This window comes from Cornus florida, unplaced genomic scaffold (genome assembly GCF_030987335.1).
Source record: "Cornus florida cultivar Cherokee Brave unplaced genomic scaffold, ASM3098733v1 CherokeeBrave_3.0.0_Hap2_Chr04, whole genome shotgun sequence".
Classification (NCBI taxonomy): Eukaryota; Viridiplantae; Streptophyta; class Magnoliopsida; order Cornales; family Cornaceae; genus Cornus; species Cornus florida.
The window spans coordinates 1,016,362-1,036,516 of NW_026775574.1; the positions used below are offsets into that span (position 1 = coordinate 1,016,362).

The following is a 20,155-nucleotide window of genomic DNA, read 5'->3' on the forward strand; positions in this document are numbered from 1 at the left end:
GACACAAACTGCTTCGATACTCCGCAAGACGCAGCCTCCGCTATCGCCTCAGGTGACAAGGTATGTTCATCCTCTTTCTCTCTTTTTTCTCCTTTTGCATGAATCGATCTTTTATATATGTTTCTTTCTTTCGTTCATCTCATCATTTGATTTGTTCCAACTTTGGTTCGTTTGATTCGGGCCTTTACCTTTGTTCCAATAGTGAAAAGTAGCTTCCAAACTAGGGTTTTTTGTGTGTGTGTCACTGTGTGTGATGGCTATCAAAAGCTGAATGAATATATTATGGTTCTCTTAGTATTTTAATCAATGTGTGCCTTTCTACATGTGTCTTTCATGGCGATCGAGTCCATAATCTATGGCAGTCGACTTTTTTTTTTTTTTTTCCTCTCCCTAATTCCACTCCAATCTCACAACAGTAGCAATCATACCCCTTTTCCTCATAATTTTATGCATTTTCACATTCAATCCTACGAAAATTAAGGATCCCTTCTAGTGGGTTGAGCCGTTGAGGTCATAATTAACTTTTTCGATCTCTAAATTATGCTCATACTTAAAAGTGCCAAATTAAGGGTTTTTTTTTTTTTTTTTTTTAATTTTTTATATGAAGATACATACCACCATTATTGATGTTTTTTGAAGTTGACTCAGCTAGAATTTCAGTTAATAATACTGTCAAAGCACTTGCCATCAGAATGTACAAACACATGGAAATCAATAGCAGGCTTTAACAAAACAAAAGTTAATGGTTTTTTCTATTAATTTGCACAGGTCTTCTGTAGCAATGATCAATCAATCACTGCTACTAAAGTTGATTCCTCATCCTAAAATCAAGAAAGGGGTAATTGGCTCCCAAAAAAAACACACACAAAGTGTAGTTAATATAAAGAGTGAAAGACAAAACTATATATGATAGTGGATGCCACATATAACCTAAAAGTCCCACTACTTCTTCAACACTACAAGTTCAGTCTCCTATATATATATAGTCCCCTCATCTCCACATATTTTTGTCATCAGTAATCATCAAATTTTAGCAGCTATATAAACAATGAATGTAAAAAAGAAGCTGCAGTTTTCTGTTCCTCATTTCCACTTTTGGACTGTATTTTGGATACTCTGTTTTGTCTTCTCTTCTCTCCTCCAGATTCCAGTGAAAACTCCAGCCAGGAGATCATTCGACCAAGTAGCTGGATTTTAGATCTATATTTTTTATTATATTTATTGTATGATCGGCAATGCTTAGTTATTATTGTTTCTGTTTGATTCTCCATCTGTTTTATGTTCTCCATCCATTTTATGTTAATTGTGATCTTCTTTCACATGCTAGCAGGACAGTCTTCTTAGGATCTCGTGAGGTTATTTGCCTTGAACTTGAATCAAATCATTGCATATTGAGGTAATATATATTTTCTTTAAACCAAGCAAATTATTATTATTATTTTTTTGAAGTCTAGTTTTATGTTGATTATGGTTCCTGTTATTTAGATTTCAAGAGATTTCATTATGTCTACAAGAAAATTTGAATCTGGGCATGAAAAAAGAAAAAAAAAGAAGAAGAGAGAAGAATAATTGATTCAATCTCAAAAAGGAGATAATCTTAAGTTTTTGAGGGGCAATACACAAATAGAGAGTTTAGTTGAAGATTTGGTCAATGAACATGAAGATTTAATGAATGAAGATTATAATTATTAGTTAGTTGTCTTATGCACAATGCACATGTGCACAATTAAATTAGCTATAGAATTTGAAAACATCGTGTGAAAATTCCGCACTCTTATAATTTTTTTTTGCGTGTGTGAAACTTAAGGGCCTCACATTTGAAAGTTTGCCTCGGGCCTCTCAAAATATTTGGAATCTCAAGGCCGGCCCTGCCCTTCTAGTGGGTTGAGGATCTGAGGTAATAATTAACTTTTTCGATCTCTAAATTATGCTCATACTTAAAAGTGCCAAATTAAGGGGTTTTTATTTATTTATTTATTTTTTTATATGAAGATACGTACCACCATTATTGATGTTATTTGAAGTTGGCTCAGCTAGAATTTCAGTTAATAATATTGTCAGAGGCTTAAAGCACTTGCCATCAGAATGTACAAACACATGGAAATCAAGAGCAGGCTTTAACAATACAAAAGTTAATGGTTTTTTTTCTATTAATGGTTCATTCGACCAAACTGCTTGATTTTAGATTTTTTTTTTATATTATATTTATTGTATGAACAACAATGCTTTCCGTTTGATTTTCCATCCGTTTTATTTTGCTTTGATATAAAGTTGAATTTTGATATTTGTGACTAAGTTGTGTTGAATATTTGCTTTTAATATTTTTTTGATGTAAACTGGATCGTGCTCTTTTTAAAGCGCCAAGACCGGATTTTCTTTTGTGTGTTTTCAACATTAATGTATTTTATGTTCTTATCATCTCATTTTAATGAAAATTCCGCATTCTTATAAATTTTTTGTGCCATAGATTTATTGTTATTAGTTACCTATCTTATGCACACTGCATAGGCGCACAATTATATATTGGTGGTGATAGATTTATAGTTATTAGTTAATTGTTTTATGCAAACTACACAGGTGTGCAATTATTTATTGGTGGTGATAAAAATTTATAGTTATTAGTTAGTTGTCTTAAGCACAATGCAAAGGCGCACAATTATTTATTGGTGGTGATAGATTTATAGTAATTAGTTAGTTGTCTTATGCACACTGTACAGGCGCACAATTATTTGTTGGTGGTGATAAATTTATAGTTATTAGTTAATTGTGTTATGCACAATGCACAGGCGCACAATTATATTAGCTATAGAATTTGAAAACATCGTGTGAAAATTCCGAACTCGTATAATTTTTTTTTTGCGCGCGTGTGAAACTTAAGGGCCTCACATTAGAAAGTTCGCTTAGGGCTTCTCAAAATATTTGAAATCTCGGGGCCGACCCTGGCCCCATGCATTATTTGACAATGGCAGCGGAATGCAATAAATATTGGCTTGAATTTGCTCATTTCGCTATAGATTGGTTTCCAAAGTGTGCTTCAGTTCAGCTACCAGGATAGTGCCTTGCTCTTTATAAACAGGTGAGCCCTTCTAATGTTATTTTCTGTCCCCCCTTTTTGTGTTGAAAGTTCTATTTTACTTCCTTATTTTATTTATTTATATTAATTTTTTTTTTTTTTTTTTTGCCTATCATCAGTGTTTTGCAATCTTTGATGACCAAGTCAATGTTAAGAACAGTTCTTGCCTTTAAAGATGGAACCATTCCTCTTGTTCCTCCCAAATCAGAATGGCGTAGGGCACCCTATTTGGAGGATCATGATATGTTTTGGAACTCTATTGAACACTATTGTTTTGATCCTGATGTGGCAGAGAATCCTCTTCTAATGGGTCCTGAAGAAAAGTCGGACATTGTTAAAGTTGTTCCGAGCTCCATTCCTCGTCTATTGATCGAGCGGGGTGATTGTCCATACTCTTTTTTTGACCATGCAAGCCATGTGGTTACCAGTGTGGATTGGGAACTCTGGTGTAACCACATTTTAAAGAAACATTTGGCAACTCTGGCAAAGGCAGAAATTTTGCATGCTATAGTACTATTCTCTTTTTTATCTATTAAGCGAGATCTAGTAAGTTTGAATGTGCTATTTTCTCGCTGGTCTTCTGTGCATCATACTTTCTTGACACCCTGGGGAGAATTTTCACCGACAATAGAAGACGTGGCTGTACTATATCGACTTCCAATTTGTGGCTCTCAACCCATTGCGACCTTGGGTAGCTCTAAAGAGGATCAAGATATTACTGCTTACTTAGAAAAATGTGCGAAGGAAGCAATGAAGCAGGGCACTTGGTTTAAGGGCTCAACTCGTCTAAAAAAACAATCAAAAGTTGCGAGTCCAAAGTTGACTTACGCCTGTTGGTTTCGCTATTTTTATAAGGATTTAGAGAATGTGAAAAAAACTCGCATCAGTGGTCGATCCCGACAGAATGTTCATGGACCAGAGTATAACAAACAGTATGAACTGGCAGGATTTCTTGCTTATTGGTTGGATAGGTACATTTTTGAGGGACGTCCAGAGGATGGGTTATCACGTGAGGTATTTCCCTTGGCTGCAGTTCTATCTCGTGGTATTTCGCTGCCATTGGCTCCAATGTTTCTTGGTACTCTGTATGATCGTCTTGATACTGTTGTATCAGACTGTATTCGCTCAGTCGGTCGATATGATATCAGTACATTTGCGTCCTCTATGTTTTTATCGGTCTTTCTGTTTGAGAGATTTCCCAATTATGGGCCTTGTCCTTTAGAACTTAACGATACGGATAAAAATGGTTATCCTACTGACTATGGGCATGCGTCGCGATGGATGAATTTGGGTTCGATGAATAAAAACATTGGTGATTTCATTGACCAAGAAAATGAATTCATTTTTCGACCTTATACTACTGAGCGAAAGGGAATTAAGAGACCTTCTTTTTACTTTGAAGAATATCAAGTACTGACAAGGGATGAACAACTAACTCCTACACAACTTATGTTTGCTGTTATCGTAGCTGGGTTGCCATTGCCAGTATTTGGTGATTTGCCAATGCGAGTGACCTCTTATAGTCCTATGCGAGTTGCACGTCAATTGGGATTTGATCAAGGTATTCCTCGTAGTCCCATAAGTACTGAGGATGAGACTTTGTGTAATTTGGTGAACCGCTTTAAGGAGGACGGAGAACTGAAATTTGAGATCCCTTCAATGAGTCGGGTGGGAAAAATAACTTCATCCTATATGGGTTTTTTGGAAGAGACCCACATGCGGATTAAAGAATTTGTGCTAAGTGATCCTGTTATTTGTACCGAAGTAAAAGTGTTCAATAATGATGCTAGTCTGAAGTGTCCTGTACCTCGTGGTGTGCGTGGGAAGCCTTGTCGTTTTGCTAAAAGCGATGTCCCATGTAGTCGCAAACGGGCTGTTCATATTGACAATGTGGAGGAGCAAGAATTTGAAAGTTTTGCAAGTGATAATGAGTCTATTGCAAGAAGAGGATTAAGGGTAATAAAATATGTGTGTGTATATATATATATATGTATATTGTAAAAGTATGCTCTTCTGACAGAATGAATATTTCATTTACTTTTTCCAGGTGCGGGCAAAAACAGTTAATTATGCAGAAATTTCAGGAAGTGTGGAGGAGGAATCGGTGAGGAAAGGGTCCAAACCCATGTTTCTTTCTATTGAAGAAACACATGGTATTTGCACGGACAAAGCTGTTGATGAAGAGAGAACTGTTATGGAAGTCACAGAAACAGAGGCCCGTGGAGTGTCTCAACAAAATCATGTTGAAAGAGAAACAGAGGTATTAGAGATGGAGAGAACAACAGATGCGGCTGATGCAGTGTCAGTGTTGTTAACATTGCAATCATCGACCCATCACGAAAAAGAAATTACTCATGCAAAAGAGGTCAGAGAACAAGAAAAAAGCACACTTGAAAATATTGATGAAAATGTAAGGATTGAATATGTGGCACCGATTGATGGTGAAACCTTTAATATTCAAGATCAAGGTGTAGGCCATGACTTTGCATTGAATTTTTCCCAAGACAGTGGTTCAAATCTGATTGGTGAGCTTTGGTTTAGCAGTCCGGATTCAGAAACAAGGGCAATGATAAATGAATTTACCGTTGGTGGTGATGTAGCTACAGAATATCAAGCAGCTATGTCAGATGCTCCCAGACTTAATGTTCAAATTTTCGGTGGACCATCATCGCATGAACCAATGGAGACTTTGCCAGCGACATCGGTAGAATCGGTGCGGGTACAGGTTGAAGAGCCGAGCATTATCCATGTACAGACTCTTAGTGACAGTTCACATGATGTTGAAACATGCTTGAATCCTATAACCTGTAATCCTGGGGATACTGTGAAGTGGCAATCTTTTTTCTGCAGCTTCCGTAGTGTACAAATGTTGTCACGTATCCTTCAACTTCACCCCCAGACCTTTGTAAACTTCCATGTACAGGATCCAGAATTCCAGCGTGTGTTTCTAGATGCATTGGCAGACTTCCTAATTGTGCTGGATGGGAAAATTCTTGGTGATATTGATGAGAGCATTGTAAATAAAGTCAGAGGCCGAGTAGCAGACTGGCGGGGCATGGGGCTAGAGGTATCATGGTTAGAGAATCGTCTTGCTGATGTTCTATCCTCTTCAGAGGTCAGCAAAATGGAGAATTCATATGCACAACTCATGGCTAGACAGGAGTATGTTGACAGTGAGGTGAAAAAGGCACAAGTGTACCTGTCTGATTTAGAAAAAGAAAACACCCAATTGAAGGAAAAAATAGCTAAAATTTCCTTTGATTTGGTGCAAAGGAAGCGTGATCCACCTGTGCTTGCGTCAGACCTATTTTTCAAAACTATTCTATAAATTGAATAAGGTATCTTTAATTTAAATGACTGTAATACTTGAATCATTTTGTAAACGTTGCTTTTTGTGATCCTTCATTTGAAAACATATTTGCTGAATTTTATTCCATATGAAATTATGCACAGGTTGGCCTAATATACTCCTAGGATTGATGTGTGTATTTCACTTTACGTTTGTTTTGCCACGATCTTTTTTGCTGCTTCAACAAATTTCCCTGCTTTACCAGCACCGTTGCATCCCTTGTTTGCTTAACCTCAAACTCCAAGGGATGGTGAAATGTCGAAGCACCTTAGGAGTAATTAAACCTAGCAATTTTCTGTACTGTGGAAAGGGCAAAGGAAGGTAGCATTTGTTAATACTTCTGGCCTGTATATTTGTTCAAGTTTTTAGGAACTGCACCAATTTCAACATTTTTAACTTTGGATTCTACAAAAATGATAATTCTTTTGATATCTTATGGAATGCTCATCTTTTTGGGTATGGATTCAGGTTACATAATGTGTTTCCTTTAATTATGAAAAAAAAAAAGAAGTGTTTCCTTTACAATTTTCACCTTCTGTAGTATGGTAGTAGGCTCTATTGCTGACATGTTATGTAGATTCATTGCTTTGTTTAGCTTTGCATCTGAAATCTTTATATACAAACTTTTGCTGTGTATAATTTTTTATAGACTTGTGTGGCAAAACAATCATTCATTCTTCTCCCTTTTTGTGACCAGCATTAGCATTGTTCATCATAGAGTATCTGATTTTTCTATTGGTAGCAATTTTACAGTTTTGATTGCTGTGCGCTTTACTGTCAATTGCTTTGGCACCATCACTTTGATGTCAATGGTGTTCTTTCTATCTGAAATGTAGTGCCACTTCTTTTATGTATATTTATAGTTCTAAATTTCTAATATACCTCAGTGGCCTACATATCCCACAACCTCTTGTAATCGTAGCTGCATGGGAAAATTAACAAGAGGCAGCATAATATTTTTTATGTATGATTTAGGTGACCTACATTCATAGTTGTCGAAGCGCCGAAGGAGAGTAATATTCAATCTCAATTTTTTTTTATTCAACATTTTATTTTCCCAATTTAAGTGATTGGTCAAATAGGATTCCAAGTGAAAATTTAAAAAACAAAAAATTAGTTTTAAACTTAATCTTGTACCTAATTTGAACTACTTCATTAGAGTGAACTTTCAAATTATTTAATTGATTGGTCAAATATGTTGAATATTGCATTCAAGTAATTGATTTAGTTGACTTTTGCATCTTTATATATATTATTACATCTTTATTGGGTGGGTTCTTTTTTTTTTTTTCTTCAACGTGCGCCTTGCTTCAGTCGGGCGTGCGCCTCGCCTTGCGCCTCAGGCTCCAGGAGACCTTTGCGCTTTTGTGCGCCTTGAGCCTTTTACAACTATGACCTACATAGATAGTCAAATTTCTTTTTTATTTTGTATTACTTTTCACAATTAATATCACATTATATCAATATGAAATTTATATTGCTTCTCAATGCTTATTTAAATTCCTCTGAAGCAGCTGGGGATTTTCCCTTTTAGTTTATGACATTCAGTTTTTTCTGGAATTTCCTTAGGGGGTTCTGAGGTTGCATTATTTAACAGAGCTTTATTTAATGTGGTAAAATCATTTTTTTTTCCTTTTCTTTTTGCAGAATCTTGAGATTAAGAAAATCAATGATGAGAAGGTGGCCTCAATGGCAGCTCAGTTTGCAGCGGAAGCCACTCTTCGAAGGGTTCATGCTGCTCAAAAAGATGATGATATGCCTCCAATTGAAGCCATCCTTGCACCACTGGAGGCTGCGCTCAAGCTTGATTGGCAAGAGGTATTCTTTCTTTCCCGTCTTTGGACATAACGATGATCTTGTAGCTAAACAAAATTCCTTATAATTGATCAGGACCATTTATTCTATCATTGCTCTAATGTCTTGGTTGCCTCCAGATTGCAAAGCTGCAGGATGACAACAAAGCATTGGATCACCTCACAAAATCAAAAGAGGCTGCTTTAATTGAAGCTGAGAGGACAGTTCAGGTTGCCCTGGCTAAGGCTTCTATGGTTGATGATCTCCAGAATAAGAACCAAGAGTTGATGAAGCAGATAGAAATTTGCCAGGTGCTATGATAATGGTTGCAATTTCTCTTTTCAACACCATTAAATCTTTAGCCGTATAAGTTTCTGGTTAGTGTCTTATTAGCCTGGACTTGTACATCTAACATATGCATGTATCAGGAAGAAAATAAAATTTTGGATAAAATGCATCGCCAAATGGTTGCTGAGGTTGAGAAGCTTACCCAAACTGTACGTGAGCTTGAAGAGGCTGTACTTGCTGGTGGTGCAGCTGCAAATGCTGTGAGGGATTACCAGCGGAAAGTTCAAGAGATGAATGTAATGTGCCCTACACATTTGAAGCCTTAAGAGTTGTTTTCTTCTTACCTGTATTCGTCCTTTACTTGATATGGTTTGTAGATATAAGACAATCCTTAAAGTTGGAAGTATTTGTTTCTTTGTATTTTTAGGAGGAAAGAAAAACTCTTGACAGGGAGCTGGCTCGTGCAAAAGTAACAGCAAACAGGGTAGCGGTAGTGGTTGCTACTGAATGGAAAGATGCTAATGATAAAGTGATGCCTGTAAAACAATGGCTTGAAGAAAGAAGGTTCTTGCAGGCATATGCTAGTTTCTAATCAATTCTCATTTGAAACTTTTGAATTGATTTTGTTTTTCAGCAAAACTGTTTAGGTTTGGGTTCTCTTATTGCAGAAGTTTGTGAATGTAACCAAAACCTGCTGTTGCAGGGAGAGATGCAGCAACTCCGGGACAAGCTCTCTGTAGCTGAGCGAACTGCGAAATCCGAAGCACAGTTGAAAGTAATTATTTGGTTCTATAGCTGAGCTGTTTAATGATATCTTCTAGCCTGGTTTAATGTTATATTTTTTCTGTTTCACCTTCCAGGAAAAATACCAACTGCAGTTCAAAGTACTGGAAGAGACTTTGAGATCATCAAGCAATAACGGTCGGAGTAGGTTAGAAGGAAGAAGTGTAAGCAACGGTCGTCGCCAATCCGTGGGTGGAGCTGATAACATCTCCAAATTGACCTCCAGTGGCTTTTTACCTAAGAGATCACCATCCTTCCAGTTGAGATCTTCTCCGTCTTCTGGCACTAATTCAGTATTGAAGCATGCGAAAGGGACGTCAAAGTCATTTGATGGCGGCACACGCTCATTAGACCGGGGTAAAGTTCTCTTAAATGGGGTGGCTCCTAATTTCAATGACGGCCTGTCATGTGAGGGAACAAAGGACAGTGAGGTAAATACTACCTGGAAAGGTAGTCCAGATGAAAAACCCAATGAATTTTCAACAGTGGATGCAGAAGATATTGTTCCAGCGTTAATATATGACTTGCTACAAAAAGAGGTGATCTCTCTGAGGAAAGCTGGTCATGAGAAGGATCAATGCCTCAAAGACGAAGATGATGCTATTGAGGTTGATTTCTCGGCTTATTTGGTTAAATGTTTGATTATAAATATTAAATGTTTTGACTTATCAAAAAATAAATAAATAAATAAATGTTTGATTATGAATCTTGTTTTTAAGATGTTAGCGAAGAAGGTGGATACTTTGACAAAGGCAATGGAGGTTGAGGCCAAGAAGATGAGAAGGGAAGTAGCTGCCATGGAGGAGGAGGTAGCTGCGATGCGCGTGTAGAAAGAACATGAAAACAGGGCCAAACGATTTGGGAATACCAAGGGTCGCACGAACATTTCTCAGCTACTCATAGGAAGGTTTGTCTTCTTTTATCCTCTATCTGTTATATAGAAGCAGTAGTGCATACATGCATACTTGTACCTGTATCACTTGTACTGCAATGATTTGTCTTATATTGACCCCTGAGGATATCAATTTTGTTGCAAGTTTGCTTTATTAGTATTATTTGTTTATTGTTTTAAGTCTTCCCCCCCCCCACCCCTCCCTTTTTATTTTTTATTTTTTATTATTATTTTTTTAATCTATGCATCGGGGTTTCTCTTTGGTTTCCAATTCGCTGACATGATATCTATGTTTCCTTGACCCTTAATACTTGCATCAAATATGCTCCTTTTTATTTTCATTGCCATATGTTGAAAATTTCTTCCACTTTTGGTTTTAAAAACAGAAGCTTGCTGTACTTTGATTTGATGATCTCGTGCATGTCTTTGGCTTTTTATAAAACAAGTTTCTCTATGGAAAATGTAAGTGTGTATATACAAGGAAAATGTATTCCACCTTGTTAACGCAAGTCCAAATGCAGCCATCAAGTTTATGCAAACAATTAATTTATGGAGAATTATCCTTGTATGTTGACATATTGCTGTTATCATTTTTAAATACACTATATAAAGACTAAAATGCATGTATACGTCACATGCTCTTCACATGTTAAGATCATAATAAGTTAATGGTACTTGTAGCATTCATTGTATAATTATGTAGAAGTCTAGAAGAAGTTTGTGAACTTCATTTTCTAAGTTGTGCAATTTCTAAGATGACTTTAGGTACATGAATTTGTGGAGATATATATATATATATTGGGTAACAAATAATCAACCCATCTGGTAGCCTTTATTGTTTTTAAATATATATTATAAATAAGTTTCTACTCCTTTTTCACCTTTTAGATTTCCTTTTTTAATTAAAATTCTTTTCCAAGTGGAAACGTTCATATATGGTTTACAATTTTTCTTGATTGAAACTAGAAGAGAGAAGGGGGCGAAGCTAAGAGCAAAGCCAAGCAGGAGCACCATTGGGTGGTAGAAGAAAGAGTGGATCTCCACAAAAAAAAACGTCTATTTTTTTAATCTTACTAAATATCAGTGTTTTTTTCGTGTTTGAATCCTTCTGTATGTCTATTTTTTTACAATTTCTCTAAGTTGTTCCATCTTATTTAATAAATCTTACCATTAGTTATTTAAATTTTTTTATTATGTTTGTAAATTTTTAATGGGAATTACAGTTATTATGTAAACTGTAGGAACAGTAGGATGACATTGTGCATGTCAATAATTTTTACCATTTCTCTAAGTTATTTCATTTTATTTAATAAATCTTGTCGTTAGTTATTTACAGTTTTTTTGCATGTTTGAAAATTTTTAATGGGAATTTTAATTATTATGTAAATCAGGATGACTTTGACAATAGATGGTAACCAATGTGTTTTATTCAAAGTTTTAATCAATTTCAAATCTTCTTGTCCATGCATGGAGGTAAGAACGCTGAGATTTTAATGACGAAAATTACTTCAATATTTATTGATGAAAAAAAGTAACGATAAGGCTAAAGAAAACAAAAGGAAATTTTGTGGGTAGCATGGAATTGGTATTTTAAAATTGGAATTGCATAAAAATTAGTTTAAAGTAAACTCCTAGAAAAAAAAAAAAAAAAAAAAAAAAATTCTATGTTACCCAACATAACATCAATAATTATGTATAAAATGAAAATTATTGCAAATTTGCATATAGAAAAATGGTGATGACTGTTCACTTTTATGAAATTATATATATATATATATACTCTATTTAAAACTGTTTTTAAAAAATTAATTTTTGAAAATGCTTTATGTTTTATAATTTATTAAAAAAATTATTTTATTATTATTGATTTTACATTTGTCCTTATTTTTTGATTTTTTTTCCTTGCAGAATTTGATAGGATTAGGTTCGTCCAGTTTAGAGTAATCCTTGTGCATTTCAATTTTTTTACAATTTCTCTAAGTTGTTTGGTTTTACTTAGTAAATCTTATAGTTAGTTATTTATAGTTTTTTTTTTGCATGTTTGAAAATTCTTAATGGGAATTACAACTATTGTGTATATGCAAGATTTTATTGATTTTTCCTTCATCCTTATTTCTTTTTTTTTTTTTTTTTTTTTTTTTTTCTTGTAGAATTTGATGGATTAGGTTTGTCCAATTTAGGATTTTATATTAAATTCTTTTTTTTTTTTTTTTTTTTTTAATTATTGTTCTATTCTATTTGAGTATGAATATACATTTCTCTAAGTTGTTTAGTCTTATTTACTAAACCTTATTGTTAGATATTTATAGTTTTTTTTTTTTTTGCATGTTTGAAAATTCTTAATGGAAATTGCAATTATTATGTATATTATATGATTTTATTGATTTTACCTTTGTCCTTAATTCTTTAATTTTTTTCTTGTAGAATTTGATAAATTAGGTTAGTCCAGTTTGGGGTTTTTGATTAAGTTGTCCCCTTTTTTTTTTTTTTTCCTATCCTATTTGATTATGATTTATTGATTTTACTTTTGCCGTTATTTCTTGAAGTTTCAATTTAAAGAGAATTTTAGTTCTTTCTTATATTCTACTTGACTATGATTATATTTATTTTTTTATTTTTGAATTTGATGAAGGTTTTTAAGCAACTCAAAGATTAATATAATTACTATTCAAGAATTCATCGTTAAATTTTTTTGTTCCTTTTCTTATAGGTATGGTATATTCACGATCATGATTGAACCCAACCCATAAGTTCTCTGGTATTGTCCTTTTTCAATCACCCACGTAACAAAAAAAACTTTACAGTTTTATGTCTCAAAATTTCTAAAGCACTCTTTCTGGACATCTTATTAAAAGTTTTGATCATGCACGTGTCTTTTACTAGTGTGTGTGTGTCTATATATATATATATATATATAATGCATTTGCTGGCATAGTGGCATTTGCATATGTGGGCTCTTTAAGGGATAGCAACATTTCCAAAAGGCCAAGCCTGCAGCTTTCTCTCTATATAATTTATTATTATTATTAGTTGTAGATGGTAATGACGCTTTTTAATGATTTATTAGCACATTCTGAAGATCAATTTTAGTTAGTTCAGTTATACAACTTATACAGACTATGATTATTTTGAGATAAATGATAAATATGTGAATATAAATTCTTTAAAAATACAGTTTAACGTCTTTTTAAATCTCTCCCCTCTATATAACACATAGACATATTCATCAGTCCAATAAGATTTTATCATATTAATAATACTATTTGTACCTAAGTCTCAAACCTATTTTATCTGTTGCTTTTATGAAGTCCTCATTAACCTAACCCAAATATGTCTTCAAAAATAGTTCTATTCATAAAGAGAGATTAATGGGTCAAAGATGACAACAAAGCATTAGATTGCCTCACAAAATCAAAAGAGGCTGCTTTAATTGAAGCTGAGAGGACAGTTCAGGTTACCCTGTCTAAGGCTTCTATGGTTGATGATCTCCAGAATAAGAACCAAGAGTTGATGAAGCGGATAGAAATTTGCCAGGTACTATGACAATGGTTGCAATTTCTCTTTTCAACACCATTAAAGCTTTAGCCGTATAAGTTTCTGGTTAGTGTCTTGTTAGCCTGGACTTGTACATCTAAAATATGCATGTATCAGGAAGAAAATAAAATTTTGGATAAAAAGGTTGCTGAGGTTGAGAAGCTTCCCAAACTGTACGTGAGCTTGAGTACTTGCTGGTGGTGCTGCTACAAATGCTGTGAGGGATTACCAGCGGAAAGTTCAAGAGATGAATGTAATGTGCCCTACACATTTGAAGTCTTAAGAGTTGTTTTCTTCTTACCTGTATTCGTTCTTTACTTGATATGGTTTGTAGATATAAGACGATCCTCAAAGTTGGAAGTATTTGTTTCTTTGTATTTTTAGGAGGAAAGAAAAACTCTTGAGAGGGAGCTGGCTCGTGCAAAAGTAACAGCAAACAGGGTTGTGGTAGTGGTAGCTAATGAATGGAAAGATGCTAATGATAAAGTGATGCCTGTAAAACAATGGCTTGAAGAAAGAAGGTTCTTGCAGGTATATGCTAGTTTCTAATCAATTCTCATTTGAAACTTTTGAATTTGTTTTGTTTTTCACCAAAACTGTTTAGGTTTGGGTTCTCTTATTTCAGAAGTTAGTAAATGTAACCAATACCTGCTGTTGCAGGGAGAGATGCAGCAACTCCGGGACAAGCTCTCTGTAGCTGAGCGAACTGCAAAATCCGAAGCACAGTTGAAAGTAATTACTTGGTTCTATAGCTGAGCTGTTTAATGATATCTTCTAGCCTGGTTTAATGTTATATTTTTTCTGTTTCACCTTCCAGGAAAAATACCAACTGCAGCTCAAAGTACTAGAAGAGACTTTGAGATCATCAAGCAAGAACGGTCGGAGTATGTTAGAAGGAAGAAATGTAAGCAACGGTCGTCGCCAATCCCTGGGTGGAGCTGATAACATCTCCAAATTGACCTCCAATGGCTTTTTACCTAAGAGATCACCATCCTTCCAGTTGAGATCTTCTCCGTCTTCTGGCACTAATTCAGTATTGAAGCATGCGAAAGGGACGTCAAAGTCATTTGATGGCGGCACACGCTCATTAGACGGGTAAAGTTCTCTTAAATGGGGTGGCTCCTAATTTCAATGACGGCCTGCCATGTGAGGGAACAAAGGACAGTGAGGCAAGTACTACCTGGAAAGGTTGTCCAGATGATAAACCCAATGAATACTGTTGCAGCGTTAATATATGACTTTCTACAAAAAGAGGTAATCTCGCTGAGGAAAGCTGGTCATGAGAAGGATCAAAGCCTCAAAGACAAAGATGATGCTATTGAGGTTGATTTCTCGGCTTATTTGGTTAAATGTTTGATTGTGAATCTTAGATGTTTGATTATAAATATTATATGTTTTTACTTATCCAAAAAAAAAAAAAAAAAAAATTAAATGTTTGATTATGAATCTTGTTTTTAAGATGGTTAGCAAAGAAGGTAGATACTCTGACAAAGGCAATGGAGGTTGAGGCCAAGAAGATGAGAAGGGAAGTAGCTGCCATGGAGAAGGAGGTAGCTGCGATGCGCGTGGAGAAAGAACATGAAAACAGGGCCAAACGATTTGGGAATACCAAGGGTCCCACGAACAGTTCTCAGCTACTCATAGGAAGGTTTGTCTTCTTTTATCCTGTATATATTATATAGAAGCAGTAGTTCATACATGCACACTTGTACCTGTATCACTTGTACTGCAATGATTTGTCTTATATTGACCCTTGAGGATATCAATTTTGTTGCAAGTTTGCTTTATTGGTATTATTATTTCATTTTTCATCTTTAATGATGCATTTTGTTTATTGTTTTAAGTCCTCCACCCCACACCTCCCTTCTTTTTTTATTTTTAAATTCATGCATCGGGGTTTCTCTTTGGTTTCCAATTTGCTGACATGATATCTATGTTTCCTTGACCCTTAATACTTGCATCAAATATGCTCCTTTTTATTTTCATTGCGATATGTTGAAAATTTCTTCCACTTTTGGTTTTAAAAATAGATACTTGCTGTACTTTGATTTGATGATCTCTTGTGCATGTCTTTGGCTTTTTATAAAACAAGTTTCTCTATGGAAAATGTAAGTGTGTATATACAAGGAAATGTATGCCACCTTGTTCATGCAAGTCCAAATGCAGCCATCAAGTTTATGCAAACAATTAATTTATGGAGAGATGTTCTTATCCTTGTATGTTAAGGACATATTGCTGTTATCATTTTTAAATACACAATAAAAAGACTAAAATTCATGTATAAGACAAGCTAGATGCAATATGAGCAACATACTTATTAGAGTATTATGCGTCACATGCTCTTCACACGCTAAGATCATAATAAGTTAATGGTACTTGTAGCATTCATTGTATAATTATGTAGAAGTCTAGAAAAAGTTTGTGAACTTCATTTTCTAAGTTGTGCAATTTCTAAGATCACTTTAAGTGCATGAATTTGTGGATATATATATATATTGGGTATCAAAGAATCAGCCCACCTGGTAGCCACTTTGGACTTTTGGATAGTTTGCAAACTCCATATGCACGCAATCATCCGTAAACCACATGCATAGTCCTTACCTTCGGTGAGACTTGAATCAGAGACCTAAAGGGAGTGGGAGTACTCCCAAAGGTGCAGGCTAATTTGTGGATATGTTGACATGTCTTTGTTGTTGTTGTTGTTGTTGTTGGTTTTTATTTTTTTTTATTTTAAAATTTCGTGTCTGTGCATCCTCACGCTGGTTTGACTTTGAGAGCTGACGCTTAGTACAAAATAGAACCAAAGATTAGATCTGTGTCCAGTTCAGCTCTCTAGCAACCTTGTGTAGGTGGGATCAGTAGTGAATAATAGTATTTAATTGGGTGTGGTTTGTTGAAAATCTATATTATTAGCTGAGAAATCCATTTAAGAAATTTTTTTCTTACTTGACTGTTGAGCAATGACTGCAAGCAAAAACTTTAAATCCAGAGCCATGGTCAAAAAATATTTTTCAAGGAAAATGAGACATGCCTTGCACAAGTGCCTTTGCCAGTCTTTTGCTTGCGATTTTCATTACACAGCTTGATGGGTTATCCATTTGCGGTTTGTTTTTATTGGATAGGAGGCACACCAAATGGCAACCCACAGGCTGAGGCTGAGCTGGTGAATCAGGGTCATTTGCATTTTATTCTTCTGAGTTTCTATTTTATTATTATTATTATTATTTTTATTGAGGTATGTGTAACATTTGTCTTGGAATAGTAATATGCTGCTGAAGCAATTTCGAGTGCCGAAGTTCAGGATGTCGTTTAAGTTGGTTATTACTTGTATAAAGTTTCTCTGAATTAATGTATTCAAATGACTCCATTCATTCTCAAAGCTCGTGTACTGATCCATATAACTCCATTACATGGATTACTGCTTTTATTATTATTTTTACTGCTTTTGTTCAAACTCGTTAAATTTAAAACGTGAATTCTTTGTGCAGGAATGTAGCACGAAGTGGGATGACGCGCAGCACCCAGTAACAAGATGCCTCAGTTACAGCAGTTGTGAGTAATCTGCCTTGGCTCTGGCTTTGGTTCTTTTTCTTCCTCCCATCTATTCCTTATTTTCCACTTTTGTGGTTGAGTATAAGATTGTAACTAGCATGCTGATGATCGAATATTCTTCACTGAGTTTGTCAAGAAAGTAAAAAAGTCAAGGAAGAAAACTTGTGGACAAATTGGCATGCTTCTGACTTAGACTGTCCTTTATCCCTCTGCTTAGAATCAGCAATAAAGAAAATGGAGGATAAGTGAAGTTGAGCTAACCTTTTTTTGGCAGAATTTATTGGAGTGGCAGTGGTTGTGTTGTTGTATAGGTAGCTTGTTGGCATTCCCTTATGTTGCCTCTCATTTTACAGTCTATATTTGTTATCTGCAGCTAGTTTGATTGTCGTTGGTTCAGGTTTGTCAATATTCTTGTAATCATATAAAGATCATATTTGCAGAACACGAAAAAATAAAAAATATATTTTATCTAAAACAGAAACGTGGAAACAAACAAAGATTAAACCTAAATTGAGATCCAAGGTTGAATGAAGTATATGCAAATTAAATACTTTGGTTTTAATTTGAGTCAAAGATGTTAAAATAGTGAAGTTCGTCAATTCTTCTTACATTGCTATGATGTTGAGTCGGAGTCGGTAAAGTTGGACTCACATAAGATGTTGACGTGGATGATAGTAGAAGCAGCACGAAAGCTCTTTTAAACCCATTTCTTTTAATTCCTGCAACGACTTGGACTACGATCTATATTCTTTATCAAAAGAGAGGAGAGAGAAAGTAGAGAGAAGAGAAGAGTTATGGTAATGTTGATTCGGTCCGATATTCGTTCGGTGCTTTACATTGCGCCGTCCACTTTCCGTCACCCCCACCTCTCACTCCCACGCGGATTCGCCGCCGTCTTCCGGCCTCCGTTGTCGCCGAGGCTGACGGCGAAGTTCAGAGCTTTCTCTGAAAGTGGATTTAAAGGTGTTGTCGAGAAGGTACCGAACAAGCCTTCGATATGTACGGCCGATGAGCTTCATTACGTTTCCATCTCCAGCTCCAGCTCCAGCTCCAGCTCCGATTGGAGGCTCGCCCTCTGGCGATACACTCCTTGCCTTCAGGTTCTCTCTCTCTCGCACTTCTCTCTTACATAGATCCACATACTTGTACGTATGTATACATATGCACACACAAATGTGTGCTTGAGTGTGTAATTTATGGGAAAAAATATTGTGATTGTACTAATTTTGAACAAATAAATGTGTGCTTGAGTATGTAATTTATGGATAAAATTATTATAATTGTACTAATTTTGATTGAATGTTTAATTATAGGCTCCTCCGAGAAATCATCCCCTGTTGCTTTTGTCGGGTGTGGGAACTAATGCCATTGGATATGATCTCTCTCCCGAGGTTAGTTTACTTCTCTCTCCATATGTATACTTGTATCTATATAATTATATATGCACACACATGTAGTCCTGATAAAGGCTAGTTAGGCATAATGGGAGGAAGACTTTGGAACTTTGTATGAGTAACTTATCAAATTATTCATCAAACCAATTCTTCAAATACCGAAATCGAAAGGCAATAGTGATATGTGGGGACTCTTCTCTGTATTGTTGATTAACATATCGGAATCTGGTCTGCTATTTCATAGCTAGCTTTTAAATTGTATGATGATTTACTTTTTTGATACATATGTTGTCCTCTCTGCATATTAAGGGCATACATGTATGCATTTGATTACTCGTCTGCATTTTGTTTAATTATCGTGCCCTGATGGACATGTTTTTTGTGGAACCTGAGTTGTAGAGCTGTGTAATTTTCAATTTTCCACATGACTTCATCTTGCCCTTGAAAACTTCAGAGTTCAACTTTTGATAGGTCGGATAAAATCCTATGACTAGGCCCAAAAAAAAAAAAAAAGGTTTGACCAGGACCGCTTAATGTAGGCCTTTCATAAACTTATTCCCCCCAAAAAAAAAAAAAAACAAAACAACGCAGGTCTTTCATAGGATTACACGCCTTCAAATTGAAGCCTACATAAGAATACCTGTAAAGCTTCCCCAAGCTGTTCTCTAGTGCTCTGAATAGAGTCTTAGCTAAAAGAAGCCGTCCATTGATCTCGAGAATGGTGGCACATCTTTTTGTTGCATTCTTCTTTTTGATGCATAAGCTTCATTTGTATATGTGATTCTCCAATGTGACTTTCCAAAAGTCTCCTCATTACATAATCTAAATTCTAGCGTGCCACATGGGTCCATCAGAAGTGTGCTATCTGTCCCTTTTATTTTGAAAAGCTCCTGCTATCACATTTGGAGTTTGCTATAAACTTATCTAGTGAACTTGAAAATAGATTTTCTTTCCATAACAAAAATCCCTACAATGACTGTAAATTGCCAACGAGTAGTTCATAGGATAACTGGTTTTGCATGTTATCTTTTAATTGTTGTTTGACTGAAAACTGCTAGAACTTAGGTTGTAGAAGAACTGTATTGAGCACTTTTTCCTAATTGTCATCTTGCATTTCACAACATGATATTTCGACCATAAAAAATTGTAAGTATGTTATATTTGTCCGAATTAATTTGTGGGTCAATTGTATATTACTCCATATTCAATGGTATACTATGGCATCAAATTGTAACGTTGGCTGTAAAATTGATTTTCCCTATTGGGTTGCTAACGATTGATCTTTGTAGTCCTTGAGTAATAATACACAGAACTGAAGTTTGAATGAACTATATTTCTTTCATTCGTACTTCTACATAATTGTTCCTCATTCATATGCAATATTTCTGGAACTTGTCAATACACACACACCCACGCACATAATTTTAAATATTTTATTGTGTAATTTTCATGGACCAGTGAATATGTTGTTTTTCACTTTTTCTTATATATATATA

The 20,155-nt window shown here is 35.1% G+C and overlaps 2 protein-coding genes and 1 pseudogene across 10 annotated transcripts; all 3 read left to right on the forward strand.

Moving 5' to 3' along the window:
* LOC132302424 (microtubule-associated protein 70-1-like) lies at positions 1–13,967 on the forward strand. 9 transcript variants are annotated; one of them, XM_059799284.1, is made up of 12 exons: positions 1–60; positions 1,331–1,396; positions 1,808–1,897; positions 8,070–8,240; positions 8,357–8,527; positions 8,645–8,800; positions 8,932–9,078; positions 9,208–9,279; positions 9,365–9,895; positions 10,007–10,194; positions 13,526–13,713; positions 13,831–13,967. In XM_059799284.1, the coding sequence occupies exons 4-10, from the start codon at positions 8,112–8,114 to the stop codon at positions 10,115–10,117; spliced, it is 1,317 nt and encodes a 438-aa protein (XP_059655267.1). In that variant the 5' UTR covers positions 1–60; positions 1,331–1,396; positions 1,808–1,897; positions 8,070–8,111; the 3' UTR covers positions 10,118–10,194; positions 13,526–13,713; positions 13,831–13,967. The 9 variants fall into 9 exon arrangements, with proteins under 9 accessions (XP_059655267.1, XP_059655269.1, XP_059655268.1 ...); XM_059799286.1 differs by having other exon boundaries at positions 13,672–13,713; XM_059799285.1 differs by lacking the exons at positions 13,526–13,713; positions 13,831–13,967 and adding an exon at positions 11,146–11,231.
* On the forward strand, positions 13,654–14,812 carry LOC132304586 (microtubule-associated protein 70-2-like). The gene is made up of 5 exons (XM_059802340.1): positions 13,654–13,713; positions 13,831–14,016; positions 14,098–14,244; positions 14,374–14,445; positions 14,531–14,812. The coding sequence occupies exons 1-5, from the start codon at positions 13,654–13,656 to the stop codon at positions 14,810–14,812; spliced, it is 747 nt and encodes a 248-aa protein (XP_059658323.1).
* LOC132302426 (uncharacterized) overlaps positions 14,669–20,155 on the forward strand; it is a 14,873-nt pseudogene continuing 9,386 nt past the window's right edge.